Genomic DNA, 20,252 nt, shown 5'->3' on the forward strand with positions numbered 1-20,252 from the left:
TGGCTATTAGCCATGTTATAATCAGTTTTATAAGATTACTGTTAGCTGTATTCTAACAGAAGTAGACATTTCATTATTTTGGTTTGATTAATATCTGGAAGTACACACATGTGTTGTGAAATGCATGAAGTGTTAAGACCTTGTTTGTCTCCTTTTGTACCCTCACTAGCATGGTGCTGGCTGGGCGCATAATGGATGTTTTCTGTATGCTTATTGGACTAAAATTTGTTTTTCTGTTTGCATTGTGAATGATGCTTTTTCATTTTCCTTTTTATAAGCATTTCAGCTGCAGTTGGTTTTATTTTATTTTATTTTATTTTTGTGAGGAAGATCAGCCCTGAGCTAACATCCGATGCCAATCCTCCTCGTTTTTTTTTCTGCTGAGGAAGATTGGCCCTGGGCTAACATCTATGCCCATCTTCCTCTACTTTATACGGGACGCCACCACACCGTGGCCTGACAGTGCTCGCCTGGGATCCGAACCAGCAAACCCCGGGCCGCCGAAGTTGAGCACATGCACTTAACCACTGTACCACCGGGAGGCCCTGCAGTTGATTTTAAGTGGATGTCAAGAATCAGAACTTAAATTTGGAGATTTTTAAAAGCTGAGTCATAAACCATATATTAAGTTGTGCTAATAATGATTGCTGAATAGAACAAATGGATAAGGGGTGTTACTGTGACACTTAAAAAAAACAATAAGTGTACTTACTGAACTTTCTTTTTTTGTTTACTTTCAGCAATTAGTAAATCTCTTTGCTCGATTGGCTACGGATAATATAGGGTACATAGATTGGGATCCATATGTACCAAAGGTAATTGAGAACGTTTGAACATAAAACATACAACAGCCCTGACATCAACTTTATGTCTTTAAGGAGAAATGTGTTTTGTATGCTAATACCTAGTACCACATAAAATATATTTTGACCATTAGTAAAAACATGTATAATTTACAGGGACAGATCACTTATTTTCAAAAAGTAATTGGATCATATCAAAGTATCATAAGTGTGTGATTTTTGTCTTACCTATACACAACATGAACTGTAAGTTTCAGAGTGAGTAATTTAGAAAGTACTAAGTATAGTATTCAGGGTATCATACATTCATATCTTCCACCAGATTTTGTATATTGTATTTGATTGCTGTTCTAGAGTGTTCCCCACTTTTTAGATCACATTATATATTTTCCTAGACTGTCTCTAGGTGCAGTGTTCTTAGCATTGCATCTTCAGTGTTGTTTTACCTGCAGTGGAGTCACCCGTGGAGCTTAAGGAGGGCTGGCGTGGGGCGTGCAGGTGATTCTGACGCACAGACTGACAGTAGAGCAGGGCTGGGGAGCAGCATGAGACAAATGGCTCTGTTTGCCTGTGCTGTCTTCCTCTGTTTGCTGGCCAATAGATACTAAGGAAGATAAGTAGTTCTTTTCCATCTTTGGGCCCCCTATGTGTTAGTAATAACAGATTTAAAATATAAATTTAAAATTTAATTGTATTAAAATGCAGTTACTAAAAGGCAGATTAAAATGCAAATTCTTAGTGGGAAAAAAATCAAATCGTTGTTAAAAATTTGAGAGGGAAAGTAATCCTCTAGAAGATACTTCAATTTTGTGCATCCTTGGCATGGAATGAAAGCATAGGAAAAATAATTTTATGTGCATTTAAGAGACAGAAAGGAGTCAAGATATTTCATGTGTAACTGCAGTTATCTACGTTTTGACCTTTTTATGTCTGACTATCTCATTTGTGTGTTTTTGGGCACACGATACAGCTACTTTATACCCATATGCTTGTGACCTCAAAGTGTCATAAAAAATATGTATAGATATTTTTATATAACTTTTAAAGAATAAAAGATTACTAAACAGTATGTAATTTTGCTTAAAAACTGATGAGAGTATATCCAATAATACTAATATAAAACCCTAAAGTTATTTAAGGAAAGAATTATTTGATACCTGTAAATATTTATTTTTAATTCTTTTTTTCTTAAAGATATTTACAAGAATTCTGAGAAGCTTGAACCTCCCGGTGGGAAGCAGTCAAGTGTTAGTCCCAAGATTTTTAACAAATGCTTATGATATAGGACATGCTGTGATATGGATCACCGCCATGATGGTTTGTCATACATTATATTTGTTCTATATAGTTCATCTAAATTTTGTGTTAACCATACAAAAATTCTGTACAATCACATAAGCCTGTATTAGTGGCTTAGTTGGTCACTTGATTCCTGGATATTTTCTGATGTGGTAACCTTATGTTTATCAGACCCAGAATAAGTCATATGTACAATGTATAAATTTCCTTAACCAAAGGACCATAAAAATTGAGTCAAAATTTTGCGAGATTCAGAATATCTGGAACAGTGTTACAGACCAGGAACCAGGCTCATAGGTAAAAGGACTTTCCCAAGGTCAAATTCATAATGATAAAGGTGAGATGAGAACTCGGGGTTCTGCATATGCTCAATATTAATGCATTGTGTCAGCGTTCACCTAAAACATTACACTGAACACAAAGCTTATTAACAAAGTAATCTTAGTGAAGGGGAGGTATGAAGGATTGTTTTACTGACATCATTGAAGGAAAGTAAAATATAGTCACACACTTGGGTTTCAATGTAATCTTTAAAATAAGAATATTAGAACAACTTCATGCTATAATTTTCTCGATTGTCATTCATATTGCTTCTACAGCTGTCTCCTTGAGTTATTATTTTGTGTTTGATATTTTCTCCTAGGTTATGTTGTTTGGTTGGTTTTTTTGTGTTGGTGTTTTCTGTGGAAAAGGCAGAACGGTTGTGAGAAGTTTGTCTTAAATTTCGTTGTAAGATTAAAAGAAAAAAATTCAAGCTCCTCCTATTTTTGCTATTTCATTATTAAACAGAGAGGAAAAACCCATTTTTCTTGCTACTATTCAATAAGAGCAAAAACATTTGGATGTTTGTTGTCTTACATAAGCAATGAGTTGGAACTTGTTTTTTTAGGAGCCACAGAATTAAATAGTGATTAGTATCAGCCTTATTTTAATTAATGGTGCTACACAGTGTTCTCATTGGTAGCTTTGCTTTGTGTTAAGTATGAATATTGAATATAATAAATAAACAATCCTAATTATAATTTTAGAATTTTGAAAATTTTGTGGGTATTTTGCTATGAAATTATTATGGTCTCTTAGTGATCTTTGTGCTATGGTCTTAAGACCATAATTCTTATGGTCTCTATTCTGTATTGGGAAATGTGATCTTAGATTTCTTTTCAGCAGGAAGACTTGTTTCTAATGTAATGTGACATTCTACCTTAAGTCTGTGCTGTTTCTTGAAAGAAGATCATCTGGAGACAGATAGGTTTCAAGGCCAAGTTGTAGTCCTTTATCCCCAGGGCTGTTCAGCTTGAGAAGATGAATGCTAGCTTTTCCTCATTTTTGCCCCAGGTTATGTTGTTTCGTTGGTGTTTTGTGTGTTTGTTTTGGTAAAAGATTAAGAAAAATATTTTTCCTTTGAGTCAATATGTGGTCAAATATAACAAGTTTAATCATTTAAAACATTTAGAAATAATAATAAAATAGTTGAATGCATTTATGTAAATCTCACTTCTCCATTTCCTGCAATGAGAAATTCACTTCTTGAATCATTTAAAGAATGCTTTTTATGCCTTTTGTTACCACTCTTGGTTATTTTAAGATGATAATCTTAGTGACGAAAGTTATTTGACTGCAGAACAGTGAAAGATACTGTTATCCTAAATTATAAAGATACCTTTCAAATTTTCTAATTTGGTTTCAGTAAGTTGCCCCTTATATTTGGTAGAATATTTTGAATTGATTTGTGTGAAGTTCATTGGGAAATTTTTTATGACTCTTATTTAGATGGAGAATTGATTTTTGTCAGCGGGATGAATATGAACCACATTAGAGATTTATATGTAGGCTTGGACCTGTTAACCCCTTCAATTTTATAGTATAATGTAGGTACTGATATTTTTACTCTTTTATCTGAACAGGGTGGACCAAGTAAGCTAGTGCAAAAACACTTGGCTGGTTTGTTTAACAGCATCACATCTTTTTACCATCCTTCAAATAATGGGCGCTGGCTGGTGAGTATGTCCATTTTTCACTCTAGGGTTTGGACTTTTTCAAGATATGGTCACTCGTGACTTTCTTATTGTGTAACTTATAATAGATTTTCTGTCCTTCATATAAGCTTTGACTATATAAAAGTGATTAAGTTCAAATTAATTTACTGTGTTCATGGAACATATAGAAATAAGATAATATTGGTGTGGTAACTGGTGACAAAATGCCACATTTTGGCAACAAAAATGCCACAAAATCATGGAATCATCTTTTCAGTTTTATTGTCAGGTTTTTTTTGTTTAAGTTGCCTGGTTAAAATGGCTATTCATGTAATGGAAGATTCTTGTGCTAGAAATTAAAATTGACTTTTGAAACACATTTTTATTAATTATTATCAATAATTAATTGGTAAGAGTATTTTATTCTATCCAGTTATGCTGTGCAGGTCTTTGTAATAAATTATAAGAGCTGTTATTTAAAAAATTCTGGGTGGGTAGAGAGGAACCATGAATATCTATGTGGGAAATAGAATCTACCTAGGACTTTTTGCTTCTGTGTCCCCAGAACAAGTTAATGAAACTACTTCAGCGGTTGCCAAACAGTGTTGTTAGAAGATTGCATCGTGAAAGATACAAGAAGCCTTCTTGGTTAACCCCGGTGCCTGATAGCCATAAGCTTACTGATCAAGATGTTACAGACTTTGTACAATGCATTATTCAACCTGTCCTCTTGGCTATGTTTAGCAAAACTGGTAGTTTAGAAGCAGCCCAAGCTCTGCAGAATCTTGCACTCATGAGACCTGAGTTAGTAATACCCCCTGTACTTGAAAGGTAAGGGTAGCTTTACATGTTTTGTTGAAGCCTCTGCCACGGCTAGGCTGTTCTAGTTATCTCTTACGTCTACTCTTCTATTCTGCTTGGGTATCTTTTCTTTTCTGTGACTGGTCTTTTTCTATCTTGGTGCTTCTTCCTGTTTCTAGAGGAGAAGCAAGACATTTTAACCTAATGATTGGTAACTTGATAAAGTTTTATTGGAGAGAAAAGAAAATTGAAATGAATAAGTATTTTGGATTATTTGCACATTTTAGTTTCTTAAGTTTTTTGCTCATAAATTGAGCTCTGGCTGTTTTTTCATCAAAATGGGAGTGTCACTAAATATTGAGAACATGGTAGTGAAAGTGATTTTGGATTTCTGTTATTCCTTAGAATCAGTGATACAGAAGAAAATTTGATTATATTTATTATTTTCATGTATTTTATAATGTTGGGTGTATTGTTATCACAGTGTTGATTTTATTGAATTCACTTTGTTTTGTATGTTGAAAGAGTAACAAAAATAGTTCTCCATTTGCCAAGTCACTGTCATAGTGACTGGTGTGCTTTCCAAGGGAGAGCTACTCTCAGTTGTTGTGAGTGTTCATGAGCAGATTCATTTAACTTTCTGTTATTCGTCTGTTGCTGAACTTTAGCTTTATAATCTCTCTGAATGTCTTTGTCAAAAGTAGAAGAAGAAGATCAGTTTTTAGAGCCCAGAAGAATAACAGTTTGAGTTCCATACAACTCAGATTTGTCCAAGGTCCTTAGTGGTAGAGTGCAGATAACAGCCTGTTTTCTGACTCACTGTTCGTCACATTTACTTGGAGGAGGATATCCTGTTTAAGATCTTGACCAAAACAAGACTCTATTATCTGTTAAATTGAGTTCCTTATGCTCTCTTGCCCTGTCCTTTTTGCCATAAATATTCAAGTTAAGTTGTACCTCACTTTCCCAACTTCTCCTATCTTGTTGTGCAACCTTGGGGCACTGAAACTCTTCCAGCACATAGAACTTAATTAGGAAATGGAGTGGGGAAGTTAGACACTTTCCTCTCGGTACTCAACCCCCAGTGTTCTTTGCTACTTGACTCCATGTGGTAGTAGAAGGTAACAGTCAGTGGCAGGTCTCTTGATGCTCCTTGGAAAGGAGACACTTGCCTCTATGGGGTTTCAGCTGCTTGCATAGTAAAATTTTGGTTTGGGGCGTTTTGGTGTTTCTTTAACTTCCTCTTTGTTTTGCCTTATTTCAGTGTTTTCCAGCTTATTAATTATGAATGGTGAGATAAGTTTTTAGTAGAAGGAGCAAAGTTTATAAATACAAATACAGTTATCCATCCTGTTTTTCTTCTCAATTTTTAGAAAAATTCACTATCAGCATATTGAGTGATGTATGCTTGGCTAAGATAAACATTTTTTTTTTTTAATAATTTTATTTATTTATTTTTTCCCCCAAAGCCCCAGCAGATAGTTGTAGGTCATAGCTGCACATCCTTCTAGTTCCTGTATGTGGGACCCGGCCTCAGCACGGCCAGAGAAGCCGTGCGTCGGTGCGCGCCGGGGAATGAACCCGGGCCACCAGCAGCGGGGCGCGCACTTAACCGCTAAGCCACCGGGCCGGGCCCTAAGATAAACATTTAATTGACAATATAATGACATTTTTTGAGACTCTTTCAATTGTAATTTTGTCCTTTTTAGAAGTGGCATGGTTACCTTTTTTTGAAGATTTTTTTTTCTTTTCTAAAAGCAAAGGTCTTTAAAAACGTAAAAGGGTAGAAAAAATTTTAGGCACTTAGTTTTGTCTCCTAAAGACAGCCTTTGTTGAAGAGCTTGGTATGTTTTGGAAAAAACATAGGTTTAGTTACTTTTTTATCCAGTTATAAATCCTCCTTTTTTCCTACGCATAAGAGGAGTTTCACTGCATTTTAGTTTTTTTCCCCTACAGGATAGATTCTCAAAAGTGAAATCACTGAGTCCAAGAATGAATGTTCTCAGCTCTTAAATACTTCCTTAGTGATTAAAGATTACATTTGTCTTATTCCCCCTAATTTATTCACTCCAGTGTCAGGAATATTCTCATGTTTCTGATAGCAGATTTTCAATTTTAAAATACTTGTCTTTTTAAGAGTATAAAATAGGAGAAATTTCAACATTTTAATAAGATTGTTTTTCCTGTAAAAGGGAAGCGTAGAGCAGTTATAACTTGTTATTTCTGAATTCTAATAATCACTGGCCATTATATTAGATGCAATCCTAGTGGAATGTGGAATGTGGATTAAAATGGCTGAAATAATGCAAAATCTACCAGTTTATGTTCTTTTTTTCCTTGTGGAATTTGCATGGAGAAAGGTGGGGAGGTGGCGGGGGTTTGGGGAAACATGCAATCTAGTCTCTGTACCTTTCCTTTATTTTTGTGATTCTGTTACCTTTGAGAGCAAATATTCACTCAAAATATTCTGCTAGCTACAAACCTTTAAGCTGAAATGCAATTTATGAATTTAGTATATTTAATACGTTATGTATGATTATTGGTGATGGAAATTTTTTTAAATTCTGTTTTCAAACCGTAGAACATATCCTGCACTAGAGACTTTAACAGAACCTCACCAGCTCACAGCTACTTTAAGTTGTGTAATTGGAGTAGCCCGCAGCTTGGTATCAGGGGGCAAATGGTTTCCTGAAGGTCCAACACACATGCTACCTCTGTTGATGAGAGCATTGCCTGGGGTGGATCCAAATGACTTTAGTAAATGCATGGTGAGCCATATATATGATTCTGTTTGTATAAGTTATAATTGTGTAAATGGACATCCTGTTAATTTTTCTTCACGTACTTTTTAGAACATAGTTCAATGTAAAATTTGGTAATTGTAACAGAATTATATCTGTAGATGCCCAAGTTTAGCTCTGGGGACTGTTACTTGATCTGTGTAACATCTTCCTTCATAAGTAATTTGCCGTAGCCTGTATGCATGTAATGATCATATGATGTCTTAAAGCTCATTATATATTTACTATTTTCCTTAAGCAGAGAGATTAAAAATCATAGCATATGATCATTTGCACTTCCCTTCATCTGCACTGGTGAGGAGGGCAGGATAAAAGTTACTGGCTGTAAAAATGCCAGATCTCCCTTATACATACATCTTCTCCTGACTTAGAACATTGCTCATGTTCCCTTTTTCCTGGTCTCTAGCTTCTGCATTAGCATTCTCTATTTACCTTTAATTAATGTCACATTTTTAGTTGGGAGGCAAAGTAACTTCTCAGTGACAAGAGGTTGGAGAACTTTCTGCTTAAACCTAAGAAATAACTATATGAAAATAAATTTAGTATAACTTCATTACTAAAGTAAAGCCAGTTAATCGTGAGGAATCTTAAAATGTTGAATTCTAAGTGAAAAATTTCCAGAAAGATTGTCATGTTATTTCCCTCAAGATAATTTATTTGAGTACTTTATTGTAGCTTATGGTACACTTATATTTTTGAACTGGAATTATTTAATTACTATTAAATGTTTTGCATCTTCCCACAGATCACATTCCAGTTTATAGCAACATTTTCCACTCTGGTGCCTTTAGTAGATTGTTCATCTGTACTGCAAGAAAGAAATGACCTCACAGAAGTAAGGCTGCTTTCTGGTTGTAAAAGAATTGTTTAACTGAGTTCTAATTCTTATTGTATATGCATAGTAATATTTGATAGTTTAAAAGCAACTTTGGATAGGTGTTAACAAACTAAAATTACTATTTTGTGACTAGAATGGTATAAATGGAGGGCCAGGTCATCATTGCTAAGATAGTCTACAGAGTACCCACCAACGGAGGTGTGTTGAAAATAGGCCATTTTTGTAAACAGCTGACGTCTAGAGGTGTATTTCCATTTTTTTTGTTACTTTTCAGTGTTTTGTTAAGCAAAGGTGGTGGTGGTTTATTTTCTATCTTATGCTGTTGAGGGGATCAGTATCTAATGAAGAGAAATCTTCTTCTTTACTGTCTTGTTCTTTTAGAACTAGTCTTTATTGCAAGCATTTTACTAGTTGTGTCATTTGCATGTTTAAGTAGTAAGAGATCATCCTTTACATACACACCAGCAGTTTAAAAACTAATTGATAATAAAGATGGCTACTTGACTTCTCTTTTTGCCCTTACAAAATATGTTAATTACTTCTTATTTTTGGTTCCCAGAACGTATTAGATCAAGTTGTTCTAAATTGATATGCGATTATGGTGCTGTGTCTCACAGTACACGGTATAATAATGTAGCATTAGATCTGTTTTGTTGGCCATAACTGAGTTTTGTTAGTTCACAGAAAAAAAAGTCGAAGGCTATTTTAATTTTTGTCCACATTGACGTTATAGGTGGAACGAGAGCTTTGTTCAGCCACAGCTGAATTTGAAGATTTTGTCTTACAGTTTATGGACAGGTGAGCATGTACCCCAGACCTGTCCTTTATCTGACATTCAAAAAAATGGCTGTCCTGTCCCAGCAACTTTAATCTCTCTCTGCGTTGCAACCTGTGTATAAGTACTAATCAAGGATGATACTTCTGAAGTTACAAAAGGAGGATTGATTTGTGAGCCATGTACAAATTCAGTAGCTATCACTTGAATAGTTATGACAATAGACTTTAATCATCATCAAAAATGTTAATCCAGTTTTTAGTTGCTAAAATTATACTTTGTTTGGACTATTTAGATGCTTTGGACTTATAGAAAGTAGCACATTGGAGCAGACGAGAGAAGAGACAGAAACTGAGAAAATGACTCACTTGGAGAGTTTGGTCGAATTAGGTCTGTCTTCTACATTTAGTACAATCCTCACTCAGTGTTCCAAAGAAATATTTATGGTAAGAGTGCATTGCTGCAAAAAATTGAATTCCAATCTTGTAGTTTTGTTTGATGTTTTAAAATTGAAGTTCAAGTTACTTTGTGTATATATCATGCCGGTTTATCCTTTCTTTCCATCCTAAAATTTGAAAAAGATATACAGTTGATCCTCATTATTTGCAAATTCCATATTTTCAAATTCACCTACTTGCTAAAATTTATTTGTAACCCCAAAATCAATACTTGTAACTCTTTTGTGCGGACATATGTAAAAGTGGCTAAAAATTTGAGTGGTATATATTTCCAGCTTAGGTCGAACATGATGACGCTTTGCCTTCTTGTTTCAGCTCTCATACTATAAACGTGTCATTTTTGCATCTGTTTAGTGCCAGGTTTTTCACATTGTGCTGTTCGTTGGTGATTTTGCTGTTTAAAATGGCCCCAAGAGTAGTGCTGAAGCACTGTCTAGTGTTGTAAGCATAAGAGAGTTGTGATGTGCCTAACCGAGAAAAAAACATGTATTAAGTAAGCTTCGTTCAGACATGCATTACAGGGCTGTTGGCTGTGAGTTCAATGTTAATGAATCAACTATATATATATATTATATAAGGTGTCTTTAAACAGAAACATGAAACAAAATTATATATTCGGCAGTTCATCAATTGATGAAAATGTGAATGGAGGCTCGTAGGAACTTAATCCTACATTTCCCTTAGAAACAGTGGTCCAGTATTTGCTAATTCAGTGCTCACAGCAGTTTTATAGAACATTACTACAAATAACAAGAATCAACTGTATTTTTTATTTTTATTTTTTATAATTTTATTTATTTTTTTTTCCCCAAAGCCCCAGTAGATAGTTGTATGTCATAGTTGCACATCCTTCTAGTTGCTGTATGTGGGACGCGGCCTCAGCATGGCCAGAGAAGCGGTGTGTCGGTGCGCGCCTGGCATCCGAACCCGAGCCACCATCAGCGAAGCACGTGAACTTAACCGCTAAGCCACGGGGCCGGCCCTCGACTGTATTTTTTAAATTTACAACTAAATATTATTTGGGAGAAGAGTTTTGGAAATTGTTTATGCCATCACATGATAGAAATTAAATTCTAAGTATAACTATCTGGCAAACTATGATGGATTAGAAATAGTTTGTCCTCATAAGGTACTCTGTAAATATTCCATATTGGTTCATACTATTTGATATTGGTTGATACCTGTGATGTGCAGTACGGTATTTAAGACCACACTTCATTTCCATTTCTGTTTCTTCTCCCTTCTTCTGAGATTATCACTGTTAATATGTTTATCCTAGTTAAAAGCTAAACTGCCTTACAACTGCATGAAATATTTACTAAGATTATGTTAGTATAAAAAAATTAGCATGAATAATCTCTTGTTTAACCGAATTCTTTTGAAAGGAGTTTATGGATTTTCAGCATTGTTAACCCACATCTAGAGCTCGTTCTTTCATTCAGCAATTAAGTTAAAATTCTGTGACGTGATTGTAAAATCAAATAGACTGCTATAAGTCTTTTAGAGTAGAGATAGATGTTTATAGTTTGTAGTCAGAATGACAAACTGTAAATATTAGATAGTCCAAAAAATTTCGTTTGTTATATTGGATTAGCCAACAAGATAATTAAATTGCTTTTGCTTCCAGCAGCTATAATTTTGTTTGTAGTGTTTCTGTAGCAAATAAAATGTTGTGCCTCAAATGTTTTGTTCACATTAGGGCCTTGTGGAAATATTGTTTGTAGACCTGAATGTAATATTATTAAGCATAATCCTTATAAATTCAAATGGTTAAAAATTCCTACTTAGTTTGAGTATCATTTTCTTTTATATTTCATAAGAGATTTAATTTTCTTAAAAGTGCTGATTAGACATTGTCATTTCTTACATATCTTAACAGGTGGCCCTTCAGAAGGTTTTTAATTTTTCTGTTTCACATATATTTGAAACAAGAGTAGCAGGCCGCATGGTGGCAGACATGTGCCGTGCTGCTGTAAAGGTGAGTTTGTTTTTTTTGGACTGATGAATTAATGAAGCAATAACAAACAAGTTTACGTGGTTAATTATTTTAGACATGCTTGTTATACTTAAAATACATAGTTCTTCCGGTAGCTGCTTATAGCCCTTAGTTGCCACTGAAAATAGTGCTAGTGTATATTTTATGACTTGTTCAATATTTGTGCCTTTCAAAAAAACTTATTTGTACAAATGTGTTTTCAGTGCTGCCCAGAGGAGTCTTTGAAGCTCTTTGTTCCCCACTGCTGTGGTGTTATAACTCAGCTTACAATGAGTAAGTCATAGGTTATTATTCTGTCTTTACAGTTTTAGATAAAATCTTTTCTTGGTTTCTGTGATTCTAGTGATTCTCTTGGTTAAAGTAGATTCTTTAAGCTGTGCAATATTTTAATTTTGCAGTGTTGGGGGAAATTGCTCAAAACAATATATCATCTAGGTTGACAGGTAGCTTAGAAGTTTTACTTTATTAAATTAATATTTTCGTACATACAAGAACCATCCAGAGGTTGCCTTCAAAAATATCAGTTGTTTTGTGAGATGTGGAGGAGCAGAAGTCCTGATTGGTTATGTTTATTTTCTTGAAAATTGAGTTTCCACCTTCTCTGGAGCAAGTTCAGCTTTATGAATAAAAAATGATGGGGCCGGCCCCGTGGCTTAGCGGTTAAGTGCACTCGCTCCACTACTGGCGGCCCGGGTTCAGATCCTGGGCACGCACCGATGCACTGCTTGTCCAGCCATGCTGAGGCCGCGTCCCACATACAGCAACTAGAAGGATGTGCAGCTATGACATACAACTGTCTACTGGGGCTTTGGGGGAAAAAGGGAGAAAAAAAAAGGAGGAGGGTTGGCAATAGATGTTAGCTCAGGGTCAGTCTTCCTCAGCAAAAAGAGGAGGATTGGCATGAATGTTAGCTCAGGGCTGTTCTTCCTCACAAAAAAAAAAAAAAAGAAATGAAAAGTCTCTGTAAAAGAGACTTTTTTTCAGCTATTAGAAATAGCTGAATATAAATATTAAATACATTTAAATATAAATGTTAAAAACGATGTATTTAGTTGGATACATATTTTTCCCCCATACTGTTTTGCCATTTTTAGATGATGATGTATTAAATGAAGAAGAGCTAGACAAGGAGTTACTATGGAATCTTCAACTTTTGTCTGAGGTATTGTAAATCTTTGGAATAAGAAGATATTACTATGAAAATGTTGACTTATTTTTAGGATTTATCCTTCTTCTGAAAAATTGACTTTAAAACATAAAAAGAACAACAACAAACACACACATAGAGACAGAGATTGGATTAGTGGTTACCAGAGCGGAAGGGGGGAGGGAGGAGGGCGAAAGGGATAATTCGGCACATGTGTGTGGTAATGGGTTGTAATTAGTATTTGGGTGGTGAACGTGATGTAATCTATGCAGAAATAGAAGTATAATGATGTACACCTGAAATTTATACGATGTTATAAACCAATGTTACTGCAATAAACAAAAAATTTAAAAAATAAATAAAAATAAAAAAATAAAAAGTCTTAAGTTTTGGAAATTTCTTGATATAGCTGCAAAAAGTCAGATCTCATTCTCTTCTTAGCAAAGGAGTGGTAATTGTTGATTATTTCACATTCAACACTGTGCTTGACTTTTTACTGATGAATTCTAATATGAGTAACTCATTACTTGAAACATGGCAGTTTTTTTTTCCCCTACATTCTAAATTTGGCCATCAATGAAACTTCACTTTCCTTTATTGGTTAGTTTGGGAACCAAAGAACAGATAAATCCAATTAAGTAAGTTTTTGTCTCTTTAAGGAGATACGCTCTTTTGAAAAGAATGTTACTATGGCATGTGAGAGCCTAAACCCAGAAAATGTGTTTGGATTTTGAAAAAGAATTGATTGTTAGAATATAATTAAAATAATCCTAAAAAGAATATAATTAAAATAATCCTAAAATGAATTAAAGTCATTTTAAGAAACACTGTTAGGCTACTTTAGTGGTCAAACATTGACCTTTGCATTAATTATTGATTTTGATCTTTTAACCAAAATATCTTCAACTGTTTTTTTTCTTCTTTTTAGATTACTCGAGTGGATGGGAAGAAGTTGCTTCTTTATAGGGAGCAGCTTGTAAAGATTCTCCAAAGAACCCTACATTTAACCTGTAAGCAGGGTTACACTCTGTCTTGTAACCTTTTGCATCACCTCCTTCGTTCTACCACACTTATCTACCCTACAGAGTACTGCAGTGTGCCAGGTGGCTTTGACAAGCCTCCTTCTGAATACTTTCCTATCAAGGCAAGCATTTTCAATATTTTAGGATTCAGGGATATATTGGGTTATTTTTCTAAGGGATTCAAAGCGTGGATTTTTTTTCTTGTACATAAAGGTGTCACTTCTTTATTTTTGAAGTAGATTATTAAAACTATTATTGGAGGGGCCAGCCCCATGGGGTAGCAGTTAAGTTCTCGAGCTCCCCTGCTGGCGGCCCGGGTTCAGATCACAGGCATGCACTGACACACCGCTTGTCAGGCCATGCTGTGGCGGCGTCCCATGTAAAGTAGAGGAAGATGGGCACGGATGTTAGCCCAGGGCCAGTCTTCCTCAGCCAAAAAAGAGGAGGATTGGTATGGATATTAGCTCAGGGCTGATCGTCCTCACAAAAAAAATAGAAAAAAAAAACAAAACTATTATTGGAATGTTTTAGACCTGGAAAGTGCAACATAGTGCTGGAGCTAACTAGTTTTATTCTTTTCTGTTTGTATGTGAAATGATTTGGTATGCCATATCTAACTGCCACAGTTCTATATAATTTTATTGGGGAATTCAGTAGCCTCACATAAGCTTACTGTTACTTTTAACAGTAAACTCATATTTGAATGGCTCTTCAGGGAGACCTTTTCCAGGAGTGATAATGAAGGGGTAATATGATGTTTTCATGTCATTATATGTATATGTTCTTATTTCTACTGTTCAACTTGCTGAACAAATGCTGTTCTTTTCTAGGACTGGGGTAAACCAGGGGACTTGTGGAATCTGGGAATCCAATGGCATGTTCCTTCTTCTGAAGAAGTGGCTTTTGCCTTCTATCTTTTGGACTCCTTCCTTCGGCCTGAGCTCGTCAAACTCCAGCAATGTGGGGATGGAGAACTTGAAATGTCTAGGTTAGTTTTCCTTTACAGTCAGTTATTGTTGTATGATGGCAGGCTAAATCTTTTTGTGTCTTTTTTTCTCTCTCTGTCTATGGCATATCTGATGTGTTAATTTTCAGTGTGTTTTGAATATCTGCCATAAATGTAATTAGAAAATCATTTAATATAGCCTTATATAACAAATTTTGTCATATTTATAATTAAATGTTTAAAATTTAAAATATTTAAACATTTTAATTAAATGTTTAAAATATTTAAACATTTTAAGTAGAAAAGCTCTAGTTTGTTTTTAGTGCCTTCTCCTTAGCAGTTTCACTTGTGCATCTTTTGGGAAATGTGTGTAGATGTGCCCCCTTTGAAAGGAAATGCTTGTTTTTCTAGATCCAGCTTGCATTTTATTGGGTTGTTTCTTTTTAGTAATTCATATTATTGACTAATTTAATGTTACTTAGAGAAATCTCTGTGGGAGATTAGTTTTTTCTCTCCCAAGTGACTTTAACAATAAATAATTATTTGAGACCATTAGACTTTCATAGTTTGAATCTTTGATAGTTCCTAAAATAGTAGTAAGAAAATTATTATGTGCCAAATACCAGGAAATTTTAATAAGCAAATTCAGTAGGAAATGCCTTGGAGGAGGAAGAAGTATGATTGACTTATGTCACGTATATAGTACTCTGAACTGCTTTTTGGAGTAAATGTTTAGCTAGTCGATTTTTAAAAGATGGAAGATCCTCTGTAATGCTGTTTTTCATTTTTGTTAGTGGTATTGATCTTTGGGTAAACAGGTGATTAAATTCAGAATTGCTTCACCAAGGGCAATCGATTGTTGTTGCTTGTGATTATTTAGAGCCGTTTAAATGTAAGCAGGTCTAGTATTACCAGTAAATATGTTTAATTACCTTGTACTATTGTTACTGAACCAAGTGAGCTCACCTCCTTGGTGAGTTAAGACTCTACACCAGTGAAAGTTGTCTCACAAAGTAAAGTGTATTTGCAGCAAATAGGAGGCCATGAGGAATCATTTCCAAAGTCATGGCATCCCCAAACAAAGGGAAGCAGGAACTTTTATTTCGGTTGAGGAATGAATATTCAAAAGGGAGAGGTGGGTATTCACTTGCACAGGCTCAGTTGGAGAACGTGCTTGCACATAATGAGGCCTAAGCTCCTCCTGGAAAGATCTTTGCATTAAAAATAAGGCAAAGGTCATGGGCATAGTTCTTGTGGTAAGGCTTGGTCAGTTTCAGGATGACTGGTAGTTACATCTTCTTAATATACAAAAGGAAAAGAAACAACTTGGGAAAACAGTTAATTGCTTCCAAACCCACCTTTGAGTTTCACGGGGCACCTAAAATCGGTGACACTATTAAGTGGGTAAACTGAAGACATTTGCCATTTCTTTGCCTTAGTTTTGTATATCCCCACTTGATAAAATTTTTGTATTTCACCCTGGACTGTAGAAGGCTTTCTGTTAAATAGGGATTTGGAGTCTTCTAAAATATGAAAACACCTTTTATCTTTTCTAGAGATGATGTTCTGCAGAGTCTCACTATAGTGCACAACTGTTTAATTGGCTCAGGAAACCTCCTACCTCCACTGAAAGGAGAGCCGGTTACTAACTTGTAAGTAAAAATAACTACTTTACATATTTTGCTGATTTGTCATTTGGCATTTTAAGTCTTAGTCGCATAATGAGTCACTGGTTTTGCTATTGGTGTTGTTTCTGTATCACTTTAACCTTTTTGTCATTGTTAGGCCAAAAATACCTGAAGCACAATTTAGGTCTATAAACTCTAAGGTTTTATTCAGATTTTCATATGGTACCAGGGTAGAATAACTTTCAGTGTTAAGCAGATTAAAAATATCAACTTGGAGATATTAAGTTCATCTGTTAGTTTACTGTGTTCATTAAGATAAATACTCTTCTTTAAAAAGGAAAGAAAAGTACTTTTTTTGGGTCAGCAGTCAATCTTAAGGATTTTGTAGCAAAAAAACTTTGGTGTTTTTTAGTAAAAATTGTTGAATGCTATTCATTTTAATTTTGAACTTTTTAGATCTACCAAGTGCTTTTATGAATTTAAGTGCTTTTCAGAGTGTTATTATTTTGATCGAATGTCTTGATTTTAGTCCAGTGTTAGTGCTACCATTTAAATTGAAAAAAATTGAGTTTAAAGGAAATCAGCAGTATGTAACTTTAGCTCAGTTATTAAGTAGGTAGATGCTAGTTTCAGTATACCATCTTAGGTCATTTTCTCTCAACATCGACATCTTGTTGCTGAGCAAGTTAATGCAAATCACATAAAAATGAGTAAGTAACTCCGTCCCCTCAAAAAACACCAAGGGGAGAATTATTTGTTGATTTTGAAGCAAAAATCTTAAGAACCTTCAAGGAGTGGTTTTAAAATGTAGATTGTCTTTCCCATATTTTGTATAATCATTGTTTGGCGTCATACTTTTTCGAAATTCCCACTTTATTTCACTCAAAAAACTGTTTCTAGGCATTGAACTTTAGATTGCTCATTAGATGGAAGAGGGAGAAGTAGGGTCATTTCAGGTAAAGAAATCTGCTTTAAGCTTGCATAGGAATTGGCTGGATTCTTTTAAGGAACTTTTTTCTTTTTATCACTTTTATAGTCTGATATAATTATGAGCAATTTTACCAAAATTCATTTTTGTTGAGATTACTTTTAAATAATATTTTAAAATGATATACCTACAGAAATGGTTTTGATTTTCCTCATGATCTTAATAGTGTGTAATATAGTAAGAACTTAACTCTTTTATGGCATGCTAAGAAGCTGTTGCATACATAACAAATTTATTGCATCAGTAAGTCCAGGTGTGCTTGAATGTGTTGACAATTGAGAAGTGTGGTCATTTAATGCAATAATTTATTTAAGAGGAAAAGCATGTCTCTTCCATGTATATGATTAGACTTTTAGTGTTAAGTGATCATTAGGATGTACTCCTGAAGGGTCAGCTCAGGAGGCTTAGAGGTTTCAGTTGCAGTTCGTATCAGCATGTAGCCGTATTCATGCTATGTGCATATTATAGTAAATAGTGAATTGAAGCAAAGCCTCTATCCTTTGAAATAAATGTGCATCAGGACAAAAGTCCCATGTATTTAGTTGTTATAAAGACAATTAGGTTTGTATATAATGAAATGCATTTTCCATAAGGAAAAGAATACCATGTTATAAGAATTTTATGAATGCCATGGAATATAAATAGATAGTTAGCCTACATTCTATACATTATAAACTATAAAATTGATCCTGAGTATCCTTTATAGGTCTTTCCCAGAAAAGTTGAGAAGGAAAGATAATTTAGACTGAAAAGTTTTGTTTTTGGATTTTCACTTTTAGAGTAAAAATTTAATAAAACAAAATGAAGTGATACAAAATTATATTTAATGTAGATATATAATGTTTACATATTTTAAAGTGTAAATATAAAATGTTTTCTTGCATATTTAATAATACGTAATAATAAAATATAAAAATGGAAAACTTCAGTTGTTTTAATCATTGAACAACACACATGTTTAGGGTTCTTTATAGTTATGTACATCTATGCAGCATAATAATGATACAAAGTAGAAGTAAAGATGAATGAGAAGCCCTTTGCCTTTGAATTGCCCAAAAGAGGGAATTTATAAAGTCTTCCCTGGGCTTTTAAATAGGTCTTAACAGAATCCTTTCCATTAAAACCAGTTTCTAACTGGTATCACTTTCATCTGCCATTTTAATTTATTTTGGCAATGTGTGACTTTTTAACATTTATTTTCTTTATGTAACATTTCGACTTTTTTGCAGATAGTAAATTAGTTGTCACTAAAGTATCCTAAAGTAAAGTTAGCCTTTTAAATTTCTAAAATGCTTATTCTAGTATAGGTCAATAATTGTTAAAATCTTCTAAATGTAAACTGATTTGAAAAAACTAATCCAATAATTGCACTTGATAGTGCCATTGTTCTGTGATATTAAATCACACTGCCTCGTAAAGAAAGAATATCTGTAGCATAATTTTTGGAGATTACGATCAGCAGGTCAATTTGAAACTAGTAGATGAAAAGAAAACTCTATACTTTGAACATTAATTGCTTCATAAGGAAATAGAGAAAAATTTACCGGGTGGGGGAGAAAAAGAAACATGTAATTGTGACAAATGCTTTAGTGTAATGCCGAAGATGCCTGAGGAAGTCACTTGTTAATAACAAACAATTTGGCTATGGTACTATGGGACATTATGCATTTTCTGAAATACCAGACCAGTTTTTGGAAGCACATAGCAACTCAGACAATTCTTTTTTTAAATTTAAACTTATAAATCTCAATTAGGTATAATATTCTAGCTGCTTTAATTTTTTTTTGTCAAATCACTCATTATTAAGTTTGCCTTGTGCATATATTAGTAGTATTTGTCTTCTAGGAAAATTGTAGTAATGAAAAAGTGGAAATTTAGTATAGTTCTGAGTTTTCCTGTAAGAAAATCTAATTTAGTTCCTAATAGAGTATATAGGAGAGTCTTAAAATGGCATTGTTCAGGGAAATGGCTACTAAATGTGAAAACCAATTTTCTGTGCTATGTGATTGCAGACTGACAAAAAATAAAAAGCTTAGATGAGTTCATTGTTCTAAGTATAAAGTAAATGATATACCTAATGGCATCTGCATTGTACTTTTTGGCCTTTAACGATGGTAGGGTTACTAAATATTTTGTGCATACTATAAATTTTATTATTTCCATGGGTAAAATAAGGTCCCCTGAGGGTAATTAAGGGTAAACTTTTTTAGTTTAGTACAATTTTAATTTTTAGCAGTTTTGTCAGATCCCAAGGTTGCTGAATTAATCTTAAAATGGAATCTCTATTTTGCTCTTGGAACGTTTAGTTAATGATTTAATAGAAATATTTGTGGTATAGTTTATACTCATAGTTCTACCTTTATAGATGTGGAAGTTGGATTATGTCTTTCCAGGGTCACACAGGAATTTTGGACACTTGCCTTTAATCCTCAAATTGTCATTAATTTCTCCTTTTGCAGTACACTCTTTATAATCTTTTAGGTCTAACCAGCTATCACAGGTTGCAAAAAACTAACATCTATAAAAACAGGGTTACTCAAGGTAGAGGAGTCATCATTTTTCATCTCAAATATTTCTTCTTTACTTTGTGCCCCCTTTCCTCTGATAGATCTGTTAAGATATTCTTAGTTAAATCATTTTTAGGATCTCAGCTTTTACTAACTTTTCACTCAAAAAGAAAATTCATACTTAAGGTCTAAGAGTTGAGACCATTTCATTAATATGTGAAAGGATGTGTTGTTATGCGCTGAGGGGCAGGGCTAGCTAACCTCTCT

The 20,252-nt window shown here is 34.1% G+C and overlaps 1 protein-coding gene across 2 annotated transcripts in view; it reads left to right on the plus strand.

Annotated features, from left to right (window-relative positions):
• The window catches only part of PSME4 (proteasome activator subunit 4), an 88,448-nt gene that overhangs the window by 31,524 nt on the left and 36,672 nt on the right, over positions 1-20,252 (plus strand). For both annotated transcript variants that reach the window (XM_058551242.1, XM_058551243.1), the window contains exons 7-20: positions 741-815; positions 1,998-2,120; positions 4,007-4,099; positions 4,644-4,909; positions 7,461-7,647; positions 8,426-8,515; positions 9,252-9,316; positions 9,589-9,739; positions 11,631-11,729; positions 11,951-12,020; positions 12,842-12,909; positions 13,823-14,038; positions 14,747-14,904; positions 16,419-16,514. In XM_058551242.1, the coding sequence (XP_058407225.1) occupies positions 741-815; positions 1,998-2,120; positions 4,007-4,099; positions 4,644-4,909; positions 7,461-7,647; positions 8,426-8,515; positions 9,252-9,316; positions 9,589-9,739; positions 11,631-11,729; positions 11,951-12,020; positions 12,842-12,909; positions 13,823-14,038; positions 14,747-14,904; positions 16,419-16,514 (1,757 nt within the window). The remainder of the gene's footprint in view (positions 1-740; positions 816-1,997; positions 2,121-4,006; positions 4,100-4,643; positions 4,910-7,460; positions 7,648-8,425; positions 8,516-9,251; positions 9,317-9,588; positions 9,740-11,630; positions 11,730-11,950; positions 12,021-12,841; positions 12,910-13,822; positions 14,039-14,746; positions 14,905-16,418; positions 16,515-20,252) is intronic.

Source organism: Diceros bicornis, chromosome 12 (assembly GCF_020826845.1).
Source record: "Diceros bicornis minor isolate mBicDic1 chromosome 12, mDicBic1.mat.cur, whole genome shotgun sequence".
Lineage (NCBI taxonomy): Eukaryota > Metazoa > Chordata > Mammalia > Perissodactyla > Rhinocerotidae > Diceros > Diceros bicornis.